We start from the raw sequence: 17630 nt of genomic DNA on the forward strand, positions 1-17630 counted from the left end.
GCTATTGGAGTGGCCATCAAAGCCCTCACCTCAATCCATTAGTAAAATTGTGGGCAGAACTGAAAAAGCATGTGTGAGGAAGGAGGCCTAGAAAACCTGACTCAGTTACACCAGCTCTGTCGGCGGGGGGAATGGGCCATAATTCACCAAACTTATTGTGGGAAGCTTGTGGAAGGCCACCCAAAACATTTTACCCAAGTTAAACCATTTAAAGGCAATGCTACCAAATACTAAACTTCTGACCCACTGGAAATGTGATGAAAGAAATAAAAGCTGAACTAAATCATTCTCTATACTATTATTCTGTCATTTCACGTTCTTAAAATAAAGTGGTGATCCTAACTGACCTAAAACAGGGAACTTTTACTAGGATTAAATGTCAGGAATTGTGAAAAACTGAGTTGAAATGTATTTGGCTAAGGTGTATGTAAACTTCCGACTTCAACTGTATGTAAGTATGTACAGGTCACTGTCAATATAATGGAAACACCAACAGGAAGTGTTTTAATTGGGCGTTGGGCCACCACGAGCCAGAACAAATTCAATTAGAATAGATTCTGTGTCTGGAACTCGATTAGAGGGATGCAACCCAATTCCATCATTTGGCGTTTTGTTGTTGGTGGTGGAAACCTCTGTCCCAGGCGCTGCTCCAGAATCTCCCATCAGTGTTCAATTGGGTTGAGATCTGGTGACAGATGGTTAACATCGTTTTCATGCTCATCAAACCATTCCATGGCCATTCATGCCGTGTGGATGGCATTGTCATCCTATGGGGGGCCATGGTAGCCCAAATAATGTCCTGCCCAACATTTTTATACATAACCCTGCTGGGATGTTAATTGATTAATTATCTCAGGAACTACACCTGTGTGGAAGCACCTCCTTTGAATTAACTTTATATCCCTCATTTACTCAAGTGTTTCCATTATTTTGGCAGTTACCTGAATGTATGTATGTTTGTAGGACTCTATGGCTTCATTTAGACAGGCACCCCAATTCTGGTATTTTTCTCCAGTAATTTAACTTTTGACCAATCACATCAGATCTTTTTCAGAGCTGAACAGATTGATTAAAAGACAAATTAGTAAAAAAAATATATATCATTATTGGACTGCCTTGTCTAAACGCAGCCAAATATTCTCTGAGGAAACCACAACTAGTCATACCTCTCCATGTCTACTATTACACTCTACACAATAATCCAATCAGGCTGCGATACAGTTAGTGATATCATCATGAGAAATGGATTTTTAAAAAGGCAATACCGTAGGACCATGAAGTGTGTGCATCGTTCAGGAACACCGGGTCAGGAAGGAACAAAGAAACAAATGACTTGGATGCCAAACACTTTCAGTTACCTTAAACATAAGTTATTCCTAGCTCTACAGGTAAGGTAACGTTGAAACCGGGGAAAAATACAAGATATTAAGTTCGGATGGGATTATTGACATTTGTGTTGTACAAAAACAAAAGCAACAGAATCTGTGGGGGAAATACTGTAAACCTCTTCATAATCAGGCAGTGTGGTTTTAAGTTGAAGCGTTTCATCGATGTGTTATGAGGAGGTGACTTCATGCATTACTCAGTAAACTAAACTCTAGTTCAGTTGCCTCCTTATAAATGCACATTGTTGATGAAAAGTTTCAAGTGAAGTTTCCCTGCCTGATGTATATAGAGGTTGACAGTCATTTTTGCACAAACCTGTGCTCTTTTTGCACCACGAAAATGCCGCCCAAAGTTTATCACCCTCGATAGATCAATCCTCTTATTACAGAGATTTCACTACTGTGCCATTCATCATTTCCATTCAGGCAGTTAATGTGTGTACGAGCAGCCAGGCAGTACCACGATAGTAATGATATAGCAATAATATTGATGGCCATTTAGTCATTTTAGGTGCTGCTCTTCTGATATGTTGAACTTTTCATCTCCCTTTTTTGAGTAAGTTTTTGTTTTTAGTGTCACACATTTGGCTCTCACACGGTTAAGCTACAGTAGTTATAATAGTAATAAATATGGGTGGGAGCGCGCTGGCTCCCCATTGGCCGAGAAGCCCAAAGTGTTCATGGGAGCTGTAGTTCAGTACAGGTGGCGGGTTAGCAAAGTCCTCCAGGCAGGTTTTTTCTCCATCGACCCTTCACTCAAAAAGGGGGAAAGGAGGCGTTGTTATTATCAGCGTAACTCCTCTCACCCGAAAGAAACAAATTAACACAAAGAAAGATGGGAGTTTCCTTAAACTTCTCGTTGTCGGTGCTGTTTTTCTTGGTTCCAGTGACATACGTCGTGGCGGCGGACATCTTTAGAAGGAGTCCATGGCCTTGAACTCGCTGAGGGCCTGGACGGGCGAGATGTGCTTCTTCTGCGAGCCCCGTCGAACGCGCGTCTGACACTCCTCGGGCTTCTCCCGCTTCACCAAGGGCTTCTTCTCGGGCGCCTTCATGCGCCAGCTGACCACAGGCGAGTTGACGGCGGCGGCGCCGTACACCTTGGCGTACTTGGTGGACGCCACGTAGCTGGCCTTGACTGTGAGCACCACAGCGTTCATCAGGTTCTTGGCCGCCTGGATCAGGGAGGTGGCGCTGTCCAGCTACGGGGAGAGACAGAGGACATCTTAGATGTTCGGATCTTTATAATAACACTATATTATTAACGTTGCCCTTATACCTATTTCACTACATAGTATTACCTGTAGTAACAACATTGTAGTTAAATGGACATATTAAACATCACATATATTAACTGTATAACACCAGCAATAGAAGCAATTTTTTAGGTCAACTGCAAACCTGCATCATCAACTGCACATAAAACATTCTGTAAACCCCATGAGGAGGGGGAGAGGTGAGAAGAGAAGGGAGGAAGAGGTGAGAAGAAGGAGAGGGGAGAAGGAAGATCTAAGTGATTGGACAGGTGTAAGCAATAATCCAACCAATTGGATATCCTTCAGGACTTCAATGAAGCAGATATATTGGGCAGGTGTAAGCATTAATACTATCTGTTGTTTCTTCAAAGAAAGAGTATTGTGACACATCCCTTTCTTAGACAGATGGTCTTCTAGACTTCCATGTCACACTGCAAGATAACAAGAACTGCCTGCGGCAAAGAGCTCTCACTGAAGAAGGCTTTATCAAGCGAACAGTTCTTACAGTACAGAGGTGAGCTCTCTCCTCTCTCTGGTCTCCCCCGCAGGGCGATAGAAGGTCCCACACTCATCTTATCAGAGCCCTGAGTAGCTAGACAGGCTCAGAGTGACCGCTCTACCTCCAACACATCTCTGATATGACAGCCTCATTAAGAGAAAGCGGGTGTCCAAAAGAGTACGCCTGCGTCACAAATGGCACCCTATGGCCTCTATAGCGCACTACCTTTGACCAGAGCCTGTTATAGTGAACACAGTGCCCATAGAGTTTCAGCTCATCCTGTTGGGACTAAATTACTGTATATAACTGGGTAATTAAAGCATAATTCGGGGGTATCGGGGGCACCCACCGTGCTGCTAACCTTTTTATAGTGACCAGCTGGAGTTCGGAGCCAATTAAATCTAGCGGTTGACTCCCTTCTCGGGGTGGGAGGGCAAGGGGGTAGGGGGGCTGGCCGCAGCCTCTAAATGCCAGCCAAACAAAACGCAGGGAGAGAGGTGCACCTGACCTCCACCAACTGCTAATTAAGAAGTGTCTGGAAAAAAAGTGGGCGTCGTGTAGCAAGGGCAATGTTTTTCAATGCTTAATTGTCAGTTGTGTTGATGACTCCCTGGGTTGGGGCTGGCACTGCGAAGGTGAAGAGAGAACAAGAGTTTTGCCAGACAATGATCGAGAGGAGTGCATGTTGTGTATGTGGGCAGTTTCTCGTCGAACATTTAATTCCAAAATCATGTAGAGTTGGTCGCCCCTTTGCTGCTAAAACAGCCTCCACTTTTCTAGGAAGTCTTTCCAATAATAATAATAATAATAATATATGCCATTTAGCAGACGCTTTTATCCAAAGCGACTTACAGTCATGTGTGCATACATTCTACGTATGGGACTTCCATTCAGCCACAAGAGCATTAACTGAGGCCTGGCTTGCAGGTGGTATTCCAATTCATCCCAAAGATGTTCGATGGAGTTGAGGTCAGGGCTCTGTGCAGGCCAGACAAGTTCTTCCACACCGATCTCGACAAACCATTTCTGTATGGTCCTTGCTTTGTGCACGGGGGCATTGTCATGCGGAAACAGGAAAGGGCCTTCCCCAAATTGTTGACACAACGTTGGAAGCACAGAATCGTCTAGAATGTTATTGTACTGTATGCTGTAGCATTAAGATTTCCCTTCACTGGAACTAAGGGACCTAGCCCAAACCATGAAAAACAGCCCCAGACCATTATTCCTCATCCACCAAACTTTACAGGTAGCACTATGCATTTGGACAGGTAGTGTTCTCCTGGCATCCGCCAAACTCAGATTCATCCGTCGGACTGCCAGATGGTGAAGCGTGATTCATCACTACAGAGAACGTGTTTCCACTGCTGCTGAGTCCAATGGCTTCGTGCTTTGCCCCACTCCAGCCGACTGGACTGATGGTACATGCTTCTGATGGTCATGGTGCTTTCAAGACAACTGGGAAATCCCCCAGAAAATATTATTCGCTTTCAAATCCTGTGATTGTTTCCTCAATTCCTCTCAAAGCGCATTGGAGGAGAGGATCCAAGTTTCTCCCTCAGAACTCCTCCTCCGATGCTCTTTGAGAGGAATTGGAAGAAACCAGGAGGGAGGAATCCTAGGGAAGGTCCCTTTAACTACTGAGATAAAGGAATGAGGCCCATACACAGAATATTGCTGCTCACCAGTGCTTGAATACAAATATTGACAGAGACCCTGGGCCTTGGACTGTACCATGTGAGGGTGTTGTGTGGAGAGACTTACCCCAGAGACGATGAGCTCTCCTCCCAGGTTCTGGACCTCGGCCTTGACCTTGCTACAGATGTTGAGCTGGTGGCAGTACAGGGCGATTCTCTGCAGGTAGGCCAGCAGGTCCTGCTTGCAAGCCGAGTCAGGGCACTGAGACATGCATACAAACATGAAGATAAAATTAGTTTAAAAACAGGGAAAATAGCTTAAAAATGAGTTTCAAAGCCGGGTTAAGAAATAATCTTATACGTCAGAACTAGGTTATAAAACGGTTGTGCTCATTTTTTTCTCCTAATGGCATGTCATTTCTCTACTGTATTCATTCCTACAGGAGAAAAACAACCAATCATCGAAATAGCAGTGTCCGAATAGTCAATTAGTAAGTCCTTTTCAGGCCCTCTATTATGAGAAGCCATATGAGTCTACTACCTCTAGTATATACTGAGGTAAAAACAACACCAGAGAGAAAAATCTGTATCCCTAATGGCACCATATTCACTATTTAGTGCACTTCTTTATACCAGATCCCACAGGACCTTTTGGGAATTGGGTGCCATTTGAGCCACAGAGAGGGAGCGGGACAGAGACTTTTCAGTCCCACAATGCACACAAAGTAGCTGTAATATATTCTGGACGTCATGCTGCGAAAACTTGCTACGGACCACAAGTTTCCTGGTGGGTAAAGAAAGAACAGTGCGTTCGCTACTTTGCTTTAAAAACGCTCCCGGGCACCGTTTTCTACAGGAACCTTTTTCCCAACCATTAATAGTAAATGGTCCTAACTAGAACATTCAGGCAGCTCGTCTAGAGTCGAAGGGAAGCGAGGAATTCACACAGGGCTCACTTCCTTGTCTTTAGGGGGGCTGGGATAGATTGGGACAGCCAAGTTAAGGGGCTGCACGAGCTAGCTAAGGGACCATGTTAATTAGGGCATGCAACGTTTTCAAACATTTTGCAACAGATGATGGAACATTTGCATTTCTTATTCAGTAGTCCCTCCCTGTTTTGTTCCATTTTCTTCATGAACACGACCCATCTCTACCTATTCCCCTCAAGTGGCAAATGGCGAATGCTGTGCTTAGATTGTTCCAATGTGTTATCATTTCCACACTTGTTTTTTTTAACAGTTTAATTGTGCTTTAGTGTGCTTGTTCGCCTACACTGAGTAAGTAAGTAAGGGTGTGAGGCAGACTAGTATCGATGGACTCGAAGTACTCGTTTTGGAGCATTAATGGTCACAGATGCCTCCCGAGTGGCGCAGTGGTCTAAGGCACTGCATCACAGTACTAGCTGTGCCACTAGAGATTATGGGTTTGAATCCAGGCTCTGTCGCAGCCGGCTGCAACCAGGAGAGCCCATGGGGTGGAACACAATTGGCCCAGCGTTGTCCGGGTTAGGGGAGTGTTTGGCTGACAGGGATTTCTTGACAACTCCTGTGGCGGACCGGGCGCAGTGCATGCTGACACGGTCGCCAGGTGTACAGTGTTTCCTCCGACACATTGGTGTGGCTGGGGGTTAAGTGGCCATTGTGTCAAGAAGCAGTGTGGCTTGGTTGGGTTGTGTTTTGGAGGATGCATGGCTCTCAACCTTCACCTCTCCCGAGTGGCAGCAATGAGGCAAGACTGTAACTACCAATTGGATACCATGAAATTGGGTGTAAAAAAAATAAATACATCTAAATAGTCACAGATGCACAGTCATCCTGTAACAAATAAATGCTCTGTGTCTCAAACGGCACCACATTCCCTGCATAGGACACTAAGTGCACTACTTATAACCAGGGCTCTGGTCAATAGTAGTGCACTGTATAGGGAATAGGGTGCAATTTGGGATGCACTTTTGTTCACGTTATACACTGAACAAAAATATAAACACGACATGTAAAGTGTTGAAATTAAAGATGAAAGACATTAAAGATTCCAGAAATGTTCTCTCCTCACAAAAAGCCGATATCTCTCAAATTTTGTGCACAAATTTGTTTACAACCCTATTAGTGAGCATTTCCTCTTTGCCAAGATAATCCATCCACCTGACAGGTGTGGCATATCAAAAAGATGATTAAACTGAATGATGATTACACAGGTCCACCTTGTGTTGGGTACAATAAAAGGACACCCTAAAATGTGCAGTTTTATCACACACAATGCCACAGATTGAGGGAGCATGCAATTGGCATGCTGACTGCAGGAATATCCAGAGTTGTTGCCAGAGAATTGTATGTTCATTTCTCTACCATAAGCCTCCTCCAATGTTGTTTTAGAGAATTTGACAGTACGTTCAACTGGCCCCCAACTGTGGGAGAGCGGTTTGCTGATGTCAACGGTGTGAGCAGTGGGAGTGGGAGTGCCCAATGGTGGGGTTATGGTATGGGCAGACATAAGCTATGGACAACGAACACAATTGCATTTTATTGATGGAAATTGTAATGCACAGAGATAACGTGATGAGATCCCGAGACCCATTGTCGTGCCATTCATCCGCCACCATCACCTCGTGTTTCAGCATGATAATGCACGGCCCCATGTCGCAAGGATCTGTACACAATTCCTGGAAGCTGAAAATGTTCCAGTTCATCCATGGCCTGCATACTCACCAGACATGTCAACCATTGAGCATGTTTGGGATGCTCTGGATCGACATGTACGGCTATTCCAGTTCCCGCCAATATCCAGCAACTCCGCACAGCCATTGAAGGGGAGTGCAATATCATTTCACAGGCCACAATCAACAGCCTGATCAATGCAATGGAGATGTGTCGCGCGCTGCATGAGGAAAATGGTGGTCACATCAGATACTGACTGGTTTTCTGATAAATACCCCCTACTTTTAAAAAAAAAGCTATCTCTAATCAACAGACGCATATTTTTATTACCAGTCATGTGAAATCCATAGATTAGAGCCTAATAAACCTATTTCAATAGACTGATTTCTTTATATGACCTGTAATTGTTCCATGTTGCGTATTATATTTTCGTTCAGTGTACTTCAAAGTAAAGCAAATAATCACAAATCATCATCAAGCAAATCATCAAATTCAATTGTATTTGTTGCGTGCACCAAATACAACTGTTGTAGACTTTACTGTAAAAAGTTCACTTACCATTACTTACCACGAGCCCTTTCCCAACAAAAAACAACAATAACGAGGCCATATACAAGGAGTCCTGCATCGTAGGTATTGCATCGTAGGCTACATCTTTGAAAAATACGTTCTCATTAAATAAGGTTTCTTGTTCTCTTGGCCTTTGGCAGAGCTTTTGAAATACATACTAAAACCAGCTTTTAATTTCCGGGGGACTCAGGATGTGGCTGCGTTTATTGATGTTAATCAGGCCTTTTGATTTGAACATATTGTTTTAGTTTTGTAGGCTAGAATCCCCATGTAATGATTTAAATGTACGATTCAAGCCTTAGCAGTCATTCTGATCTCATTCCCAATGATCAGTTTTTTAAATGTATTGGGTTCTGAATTTGCGATGCACCTGACTGTCCACGTTTCTGTGCAGTAGCCTTTTCATTTAAATGTTTGAACTGTTTTGGTATATGTACTAGTCTATGTGATTTAATTTACATATGTTTAAGAACTTTGGTTTTTACTAATAAATATGTTAAAATGGAGCAAAATGATATGTTTCTGTCTTCAGTCCTTTGTAAATAGGATAGATGGGCTATATTGGCTAAGGTTGAATGTGATTGTCTGCCTACAACCAGCTTGAGATTAGATAAATTAATCAAATTGAAAATGAGCTATTATCAGGCTGGTTAGTGTGATGCATGTCTGTTGAATTTAGAAAAACCCACATACACACCTGCTACTGCGTTGCGGCCGTGGCCTAGTGCATACGTTTTACTAAACGGTACATGCTAAATACTATGCGACAATGAGTACATAAACGGAATACTAAGTATGTTGTACGGGTGGGGTTTTGGACACGGCCACGTCTCTCCACCAGAGAATTTGGAAAAAACTGCTGGACCAATTACACACAGGCATGTCTCGGCCAAGAGGATGATGCCATTATCCAAGCAAATTTCAAGAGCTTTTTAAAACTGTTCAAAAACAAGTTGAAGATGGAATTTTACAGTGGATTTCTTTTTTCTTCTCTAATATGCTTTGGCCACAACTACATGTTGGATAAGTCATCAACATTATTTGGTTATGATCACACAGAATGAGCTTTTAAAATGGTTATTTTCATTGAACGGTTACTTGAATTATCTCAGGCGGTTCAGCTTCAACAAACACAGTGGATCATCAAACACACACGCAGTAATGTCCCCTTAAAGCTGTGTTCATGCAGTGCTGCCAGTGAGGCAGACAGTGGGAGCAGCTCCGAGGACATGATTACTGCACCTACCACCACCGGCTAGCATTACCACAAATTCCACCCAACGCACGCACACGCACACACACACACACACCTTTCTCCCATCACACCAGAAACCCACGAGTTTCTCTCTGCTCCTGGCCAGCCCGGTTCAGGCAGGCAGATGACAATATGGTTCCCTGACTAATAGGCCGCCTCCCCAGCAGATTCCCTCCTGATGTAAATAAACAGTACGGACCATTACCTTGCCAAGGCCGCCAAGGAAAGCAGGCAGCTTCATTCTCTCCCTCCCTCTTACTCACTCACTCACTCCCTCTTACTCACTCCCACTCACTCACTCACTCACTCACTCACTCACTCACTCACTCACTCACTCACTCACTCACTCACTCTTTCCTGCCACTGACTGGGGAGGACGAATTCCAGCCTGGAATCCAAACTCAATATTGTGAAACAGTGATATTTAGTTTGGGTTTCAGGAAGGAATTTCTCTCTTTCCAAACCTTCCTAACAAAGAGTAATTCTAGCCTGGAATCCAAACTGAACGTAGTGAAACCAAGCGATATTCAGTTTCTATTGCCGGCTAGAATTCCTCTCTTCATCCTTCTCTAGTCAGAGTGGAATTCTAGCTTGGAAACTAAACTGATCAATGGCGCGGTATTCAATTTGGATTCAAGGCTAGTGGAAAACTTTCAAGAGGGAGGAAGAAGCCATTTTGTTTTTGCATAATTGGACCTGAAATTAATCAGCTGCTCTGCATGGGTGACTCAGCAGCAAGACATATGTTATTAAACCAGGGGCCAAAGCTCTGTCAGACACACACACACACACACACACACACACACACACACACACAACACACACACACACACACACACACACACACACACACACACACACACACACACACACACACACACACACACACACACACACACACACACACACACACACACACACACTAAATCACACCTCTATATTGATGGCTTGTTCCATTTTTAATCAGGTTTGTAGATAAAAACAAGAGCTCTGCCCATGATTCTGGATGCTTCACAAATGGCACCCTATTCCCTATATATAGTTCCCTTACTTTGACCATAACCCTATGGGCCCTAGTCGAATGTAGTGCACTAAATAGGGATTAGGGTTACATTTTGGATACAATCATTGTCCTCCCATCTCTATGGTAGGAAGTAGCACAGCGGCTTCCCAGAAGGTAGAACGTTTGTCAAGTTTCCCTGGACTACGCATAGGCCAGAGCTGCTGGACGCAGTGGGCTTTATGTTTTAAGAAAACCCTCAAGGGAGGAAGAAAGAGAGAGAACAAGATAGAGGGGTTAGAAGACAGAGAGAGTAAAGAGTGAGAGAACGAGAGAGAGAGAAATACGCAGATGAAGACTAGAAAGAGATGACAGCAAAAGAAGAAGAATAGTGAGAGTTGAGGATAAGAGGGAGAGGAGAAAGAGGCCCGGTCCATCCGACTCCTTACTCTGTGGTGAAATGGAGCGAGCTGCCTCTAGGGGTCATTCCATGTCAGGTGCTGCTCTTAGCAGAATATTTAAAGGGAGATTTCAACGCTATTTGGGTGTTCTTCCAGTCTACTTAATAATTATGAGTGATGAAAGGTGTTTCAAACATAATTATGCACTATAGTTGGGAGAGTTCAGGTAATGTCGTCATTGGTTGGTTGAGCCTGTTGTCTGTGTCTTATCAAATAATGAATGAGTCATGTTTTGTAGCAATTATTGTACAAAGCTAGCAGCGAGATGATATGGTTGTCTTTGCGAAATAGAGCCATTGGATTAGTCTCAATGATGTTTCTATCTGAGAGGCATATTTCCTTGTTCCCACCCTCTAAGGCAGGCTTTTCAAAAAGGGTGAGGTACTGTAATAGTTCGCAGGTTCACCGGAGCTATGTTACTGTGCAATGCCTAAGATTACTAAATAGTTAGCTACAATGGCTGCTTCTGATTCCGCTTTCCAAGAAGAGCTGTATTTAAAAAAATAAAAGAATTGCATGGAGCAGTCAGAGCTGTCAGTCTGTATGAAGCAGCCAGAGCTGTCAGTCTGCATAAAGCAGCCAGAGCTGCCAGTCTGCAAAGAGCTGCCAGTCTGCAAGGAGCTGTCAGTCTGCAAGGAGCTGTCAGTCTGCAAGGAGCAGCCAGTCTGCAAGGAGCAGCCAGTCTGCAAGGAGCAGCCAGTCTGCAGGGTGCTGTCAGCCTGCATTGAGCAGTCAGAGCTGTCAGTCTGCAAGGAGCTGTCAGCCTGCACTGAGAAGCTCGATCCGCCAGTCAGCCATGATCTTCTAGATCTGCCAGTCAACCAGATTCTTCCAGATCTGCCAGTCAACCAGTCTCTTCCAGATCTGCCAGTCTGCATAGAGCAGCTAGATCTGCCAGTCAGCCATGATCTTCTAGAGCTGCCAGTCAACCAGATTCTACCAGATCTGCCAGTCAACCAGAATCTTCCAGATCTGCTAGTCAACCTGAATCTTCCAGATCTGCCAGCCAGCCAGGATCTACCGGAGCCTACTACCTACCTGAGCTTCATCTCAGTACTGGGCTTCCTCTCAGTACTGGGATTTCTCTCAGTACTGGGCTGCCCCTCAGTTCCGAGCTGCCCCTCAGTCCCGAGCTGCCCCTCAGTCCCGAGCTGCCCCTCAGTCCCGAGCTGCCCCTCAGTCCCGAGCTGCCCCTCAGTCACAAGCTGCTCCTCAGTTCAGTGGGGTTCTGGGTGAGGACTATTAGGCCATGGTCGGCGGCGAGGGTGGATTATCCCAGGACGCGAAGGGGAGGAACTAGGACATTTATGGAGTAGGGTCCACGTCTCGAGCCGGAACCGCCACCATGGACAGACACCCACCCGGACCCTCCCTATGGTTTTGAGGTGCGTCCGGGAGTCCGCACCTTAGGGGGGGGTTCTGTCACGCCTTGGTCATTGGATTTTGTGTTTTCGTTATATATTTGGTCAGGCCAGGGTGTGACATGGGTTTATATATTGTATTTTCGTATTGGGGTTTGTAGTATTTGGGATTGCGGCTGAGTAGGGGTGTTGTATAGGCTTGGCTGCCTGAGGCGGTTCTCAATCAGAGTCAGGTGATTCTCGTTGTCTCTGATTGGGAACCGTATTTTGGTAGCCGGGGTTTCACTGTGTATTTCGTGGGTGATTGTTCCTGTCTCTGTGTAGTGTCACCAGATAGGCTGTAATTTGGTTTCACGTTCCGTTTTGTTGTTTTGCATTTGCATAGTTATTTCATGTATCGCTCTTCCTTCATTAAAGACATGAGTAACCACCACGCTGCATTTCGATCCGACTTTCTTTCGACAAACGAAGAACGCCGTTACAAGAATATGTTATTTTACATACAGTTGAAGTCGGAAGTCTACCTACACTTAGGTTGGCTTGTTTTTCAACCACTCCACACATTTCTTGTTAACAAACTATAGTTTTGGCAAGTCTGTTAGGACATCTACTTTGTGCATGAAACAAGTCATTTTTCCAACAATAGTTTAAAGACAGATAATTTCATTTATAATTCACTGTATCACAATTACAGTGGGTCAGAAGTTTACATACACTAAGTTGACTGTGCCTTTAAACAGCTTGGTAAATTCCAGAAAATTAAGTCATGGCTTTTGAAGCTTCTGATAGGCTAATTGACATCATTTGAGTCATTTGGAGGTGTACCTGTGGATGTATTTCAATGCCTACCTTCAAACTCAGTGTCTCTTTGCTTGACATCATGGGAAAATCAAAAGAAATCAGCCAAGACCTCAGAAAACAAATTGTAGACCTCCACAAGTCTGGTCTTCCAAATGGACAATGAACCCAAGCATATTTACAAAGTTGTAGCAAAATGGCTTAAGGACAACAAAGTCAAGGCATTGGAGTCCTAACTGACCTAAAACAGGGAATTTTTACTGTGATTAAATATCAGGAATTGTGAAAAACTGAGTTTAAATGTATTTGGCTAAGGTGTATGTAAACGTCCGACTTCAACTGTAGGAACATACAGTCCTATTTATTTTATCCGGAATACACATTGAGACGGTGAGAAAAATAATTGTGAGACCAGCAAGCAGTGGAGGTAGCTTTGACCAGCTGGACCAGGACTCAGGGGGATAGACAAACCATGAAGTTGTTTTGCTGTTGGTAGCTAGCTAGCTATTTAACTCTCGTTGTACACGTGTTATTCAGTACAGTACAATTTGGTGATCGATTCGGCCAATATCAGAGCTTGCCAGTACCACTACAAGCCAAGCTAGCCAAATGTATGACACATACAGTGGTTCCTCCTTTAAAAGTTGCGAGCTTACCCTGCAGGACTTGGAGGCACCCAGTGTCATGGCTTCATTGCTCCAGACCACCACAAGGTGGAGTTAGAGAACTCATTATGCATTTGGGTCCAAAGGTTTTATATGATCAATCATATCGAGCCACTTGTCGCTGGTGACTTTCTTCAGGAAAGATGGCTGACAAAACATTACGGTGGAAGCAAACGTAAGTAATAATAATGTCATAACGAGTCAATCCAAAAAAATATATAATTCAGAGGATTACGTTAGTTAATGACAAACGATTGTGCATATTTTTTTATCATAAAGTACATTTACGAAAATTGATATTTAGCAAGTTTTTTTCTCTCAGTTGTCGTGTCTTTGGCCCAGGCCAAGCAGGGAGCATGTTTCGAATCCTCAACATTTTAGCCCGAAGTCTGTGCCCAAATGTATTATTTGAGGTTGGGGCCGATTGTGGCTAAAAACACTTTATCAACTTTAACAAGTGGAAAGTGGAAAAACTATTATTCATTATTCACAAGGAATTAGTCACTTTCCCTTGTTTATTACAGTATGTACTGTAGGCTATGTTTACTTGTCAGACTGCACAGTAGCCTAAAAACAAATGCAGGTGGCTTATATCTTCAAAATGCTTTAAATGCTTTATTATCCGAATGTAAAAGCATATCATGTACAGTAATGTATTTCTTCATCAGCATCTTCATGCTTTCGTTAATAAAATAATGCTAAAAATACTCTTTCAAAATGCAGATGTTGATTTAGTTATGGATCCATAACAAATGGTAATAAATATCACCGATTTACAGTAATATTGGAACAAAGTTGTCTTATGAAGGCAAACAATTTAGAATAATCCAATCCTCTTATGCTGTAGCCTACTCCCGACCGTCACGCTGTACAGCGCCATATGTTCCATTCCATCCTAACAGAAACCCTGAGGGTTTCGTTTTTCTCAGAATAGAAACACCATAATATTAATCAAATTTATTAAGCCACATTAATTAAAATCAATCCGATGTACTATGTTATCACAAAAACAGTTTTAAATTCTCTGTTAATGCCAATATAAAAGAATTTCAAATGCTTCTCAAAGATGCCCTCTGGTGGTCGAAAAAATGTCAATGACAATTAAATAACGTGCAGCAGCCCGCAAGGAACCACTGTACATTATGATATGTTAATAACACATTAATGGACATATATAGTGAAATAGAACAGCAGTGAAATTTCCCTTTAAGACTCTTACACCCCCCCCTCTCTCTCTCTCACACACACACACATAACTGGGCACAAACACACACCTCCCCCTCAATCTCCCATCCATCTGCAGAACAGTCAGACTGGCAGACTGCTCTTAACATGCTCTTTAATAGGGTTTGATGTGGAGCATTGCAAGAAGGGTTGCTACTTGAGAGACCTGTTCTACTGTAGTACCGCAAAGCACACACACACACTCACACACACACACACACACACACACACACACACACACACACACACACACACACACACACACACACACACACACACACACACACACACACACACACACACACACACACACACACACACACACACACACACACACACACGCTTCTCAATCTCCCTGACACGCCTGACTGCGTCTGTCAGCCACAGGTTAACGGTTCGGCAAGGTGTGAATGCAAAATAATTGTCCTCTTGAAAAATAAGGCATAAAAAGTACAACAGTTATTTGTCGTAGGTAATATTAGCCTTTTTGGAATTAGATTACATCTAAAAATACAGTGGCTTGCCACAGAAATACAAGATCAAATAGTCTTTCTATTCGATGATAAAAGCAAACTCTTAAAATGTTTGAATATTTTAATACCCATTTACGGTATGTTGTGTCTGGATGACGTGTTTCGCATTTCTCCTCACCGAAATAAGCTTAAAACAAATCCCTGTTTAAATTGGGAGAAAATCAGGCCCCTCTCCTTGAGCAGCATCACATTGCAGAATGAGAATTCATCCAAAATGGCACCCAAAATGGCACCTATATAGTGCACTACTTTTGAACAGAGCCTGATGGACTCCCATAAAGACCTAGTCAAAGTAGCACACCACTGTATATAAGAAATAGGGTGCCATTTCACACGCACACTCATCTAGCAATGGAGGAGGGCAGCAGAAGGCTGTGAATATTCAGCAAACACCAGTCAAAGAATCGTTTAAAGGCGGAATTAAAAATGGCAAGCCACCTGCTCAGTTTCAGCGTGTGTTGATTCAGTCCGAGGGTAGGCTGCCAGTGATTTGCTATATGACAGATATTCACCGCCTGACTCCCACCCAGCCCTGATTGCAGAGTGAACGGTGGCTACGGTTCAACAACACACGATAGCCGGGAGCTCTATGTTGTTTTTCAAATATGACACACACACACACACAATACTCATGCCAGGCTCAGAAACACACTGCACTACAGAGGATACTGGTGAGGAGATAACGGCTAATAATATGGAGTGAATGAAATGGTGTCAAACACAAGGAAACCATGTGTTTATTACTATTCCATTTATTCTATTCCAGCCTGTCATCCTCTGATATAAAGTGCCACCATTTGAATGTCATCAGGCAGATTGTGATAGCACAGCTTTCCCTGAGTAAAACACACAGTAGTTATGACAACAGCACCAGGAAGAAGAGCACGGAGTCCTAATGAATCAACAAGTCTTTGTGCATGAGGCTACATGAGGCTAATTCTCATAGCTTATTCGAGACGGATTAAAATGAAGAGGCAGGCCTCCCGAGTGGCGCAGTGGTCTAAGGCACGGATGTCCTTGTCCCATTGCACACTAGCGATTCCTGTGGCGGGCCGGGCGCAGTGCACGCTAACCAGGTCGCCAGGTGTACAGTGTTTGGTGCATTGTGTCAAGAAGCAATGCAGCTCGTTTGGGTTGTGTTTCAGAGGATATATGGCTCTCGACCTTCACCTCTCCCGAGTGGGTACGGGAGTTGCAGTGATTAGACAAGACTGTAACTACCAATTGGACACCACACAATTGTGGAGAAAAAGGGGTAAAAAAAAGAAAAAGAAAATGAAGAGGCAGATAATGTGTTACCTGGAGTGCCACTACTAAGATCTAACAAACACACACACACACCTCTCTACCCCGTTCTCCCCTTATCTTCCCCAGCCAGGAGGAGCAGCCGCATTGATTGATTCAATATTGAAAATAGTCTGTCAGTGCGTTTTGGAGAGGGTACTCATCTGAAAATGAATGGCTGCAACGCCTCAGCGCCGCTAATTAGACTAAAGACACAGACAAAGCCCCTAGCTTCCTGCTCCTCTCTGCTCTCATAGAGCAAGGAAGTCCCATTGGGATGACCAGCACTGCTCCAAGACAGCCCACTGTGCCTTGATCCATTGCTGCCCACAAACAAACACACCAAGTCGGTGTTCCAAATGGCACCATATTACCTACATAGTGCACTGTTTTTGAGAGCACTATATAGGGGACAGGGTGCCAAGTCCCTGTTGGCCATACTGTATATACCACACCTCATCCAGTTTGCCTGAAGGCATAGGCCCGGTTTAATTGTAACTCCTTCCCCTAGCGTCTACGCCCTGGACAGGTCTGAGCCGGAGTCCCAAACCTCAGCTTGAATCGCCCCATCTAGTGCCACCGATTTGATGTATTCAGAACTAGCACGGCTGATTCCAATGATACAGGTTTGATTGGTTGACCAACTGAAGGTGTGCTTAGGAGAGGTTTGGGAAACGATCGCCGATAAGCAATATAGTGGAAAAGGGGATCTATCCTGACCACAGACACACATACACAACTGGGGTAAGTGTTACCTGGTCGGCGACGGCGCGGGCCAGTTTGTCCATCCTGGAGCCTGCCTCTGCAATCTTCTTGGCGGCGTTGATGACATCAGAGGAGTTCTTCAGGGGCCCTTTGCCTCTGGCATGGAACACAGGGAAACAGGACTTAAGTTCTAGTATGTTTAAAGTTCAACGTCTATTTACCAAATGCAGACAGCCAACACTCTCTGAAATACTTGAAATTAACAGGATAAAAAGGTCAATTTTATATTCACAAGACACACTGCCACAAATAAATAACGCATCAGATAAAAACGGCAGTAGTAAGC

General features: G+C 43.9%; 1 protein-coding gene across 3 annotated transcripts in view; it reads right to left on the reverse strand.

Moving 5' to 3' along the window:
- Positions 1–332: 332 nt before the first annotated feature.
- LOC124001287 (catenin alpha-2) overlaps positions 333–17630 on the reverse strand; it is a 724530-nt gene continuing 707232 nt past the window's right edge. For all 3 annotated transcript variants that reach the window (XM_046307950.1, XM_046307952.1, XM_046307951.1), the window contains exons 16-18: positions 17335–17440; positions 4902–5036; positions 333–2587 (exon numbers count right to left, since the gene is read on the reverse strand). In XM_046307950.1, coding sequence (XP_046163906.1) covers positions 2300–2587; positions 4902–5036; positions 17335–17440 — 529 coding nt within the window. In that variant the 3' untranslated portion in view covers positions 333–2299. The remainder of the gene's footprint in view (positions 2588–4901; positions 5037–17334; positions 17441–17630) is intronic.

Source organism: Oncorhynchus gorbuscha, linkage group LG17 (assembly GCF_021184085.1).
Source record: "Oncorhynchus gorbuscha isolate QuinsamMale2020 ecotype Even-year linkage group LG17, OgorEven_v1.0, whole genome shotgun sequence".
Lineage (NCBI taxonomy): Eukaryota > Metazoa > Chordata > Actinopteri > Salmoniformes > Salmonidae > Oncorhynchus > Oncorhynchus gorbuscha.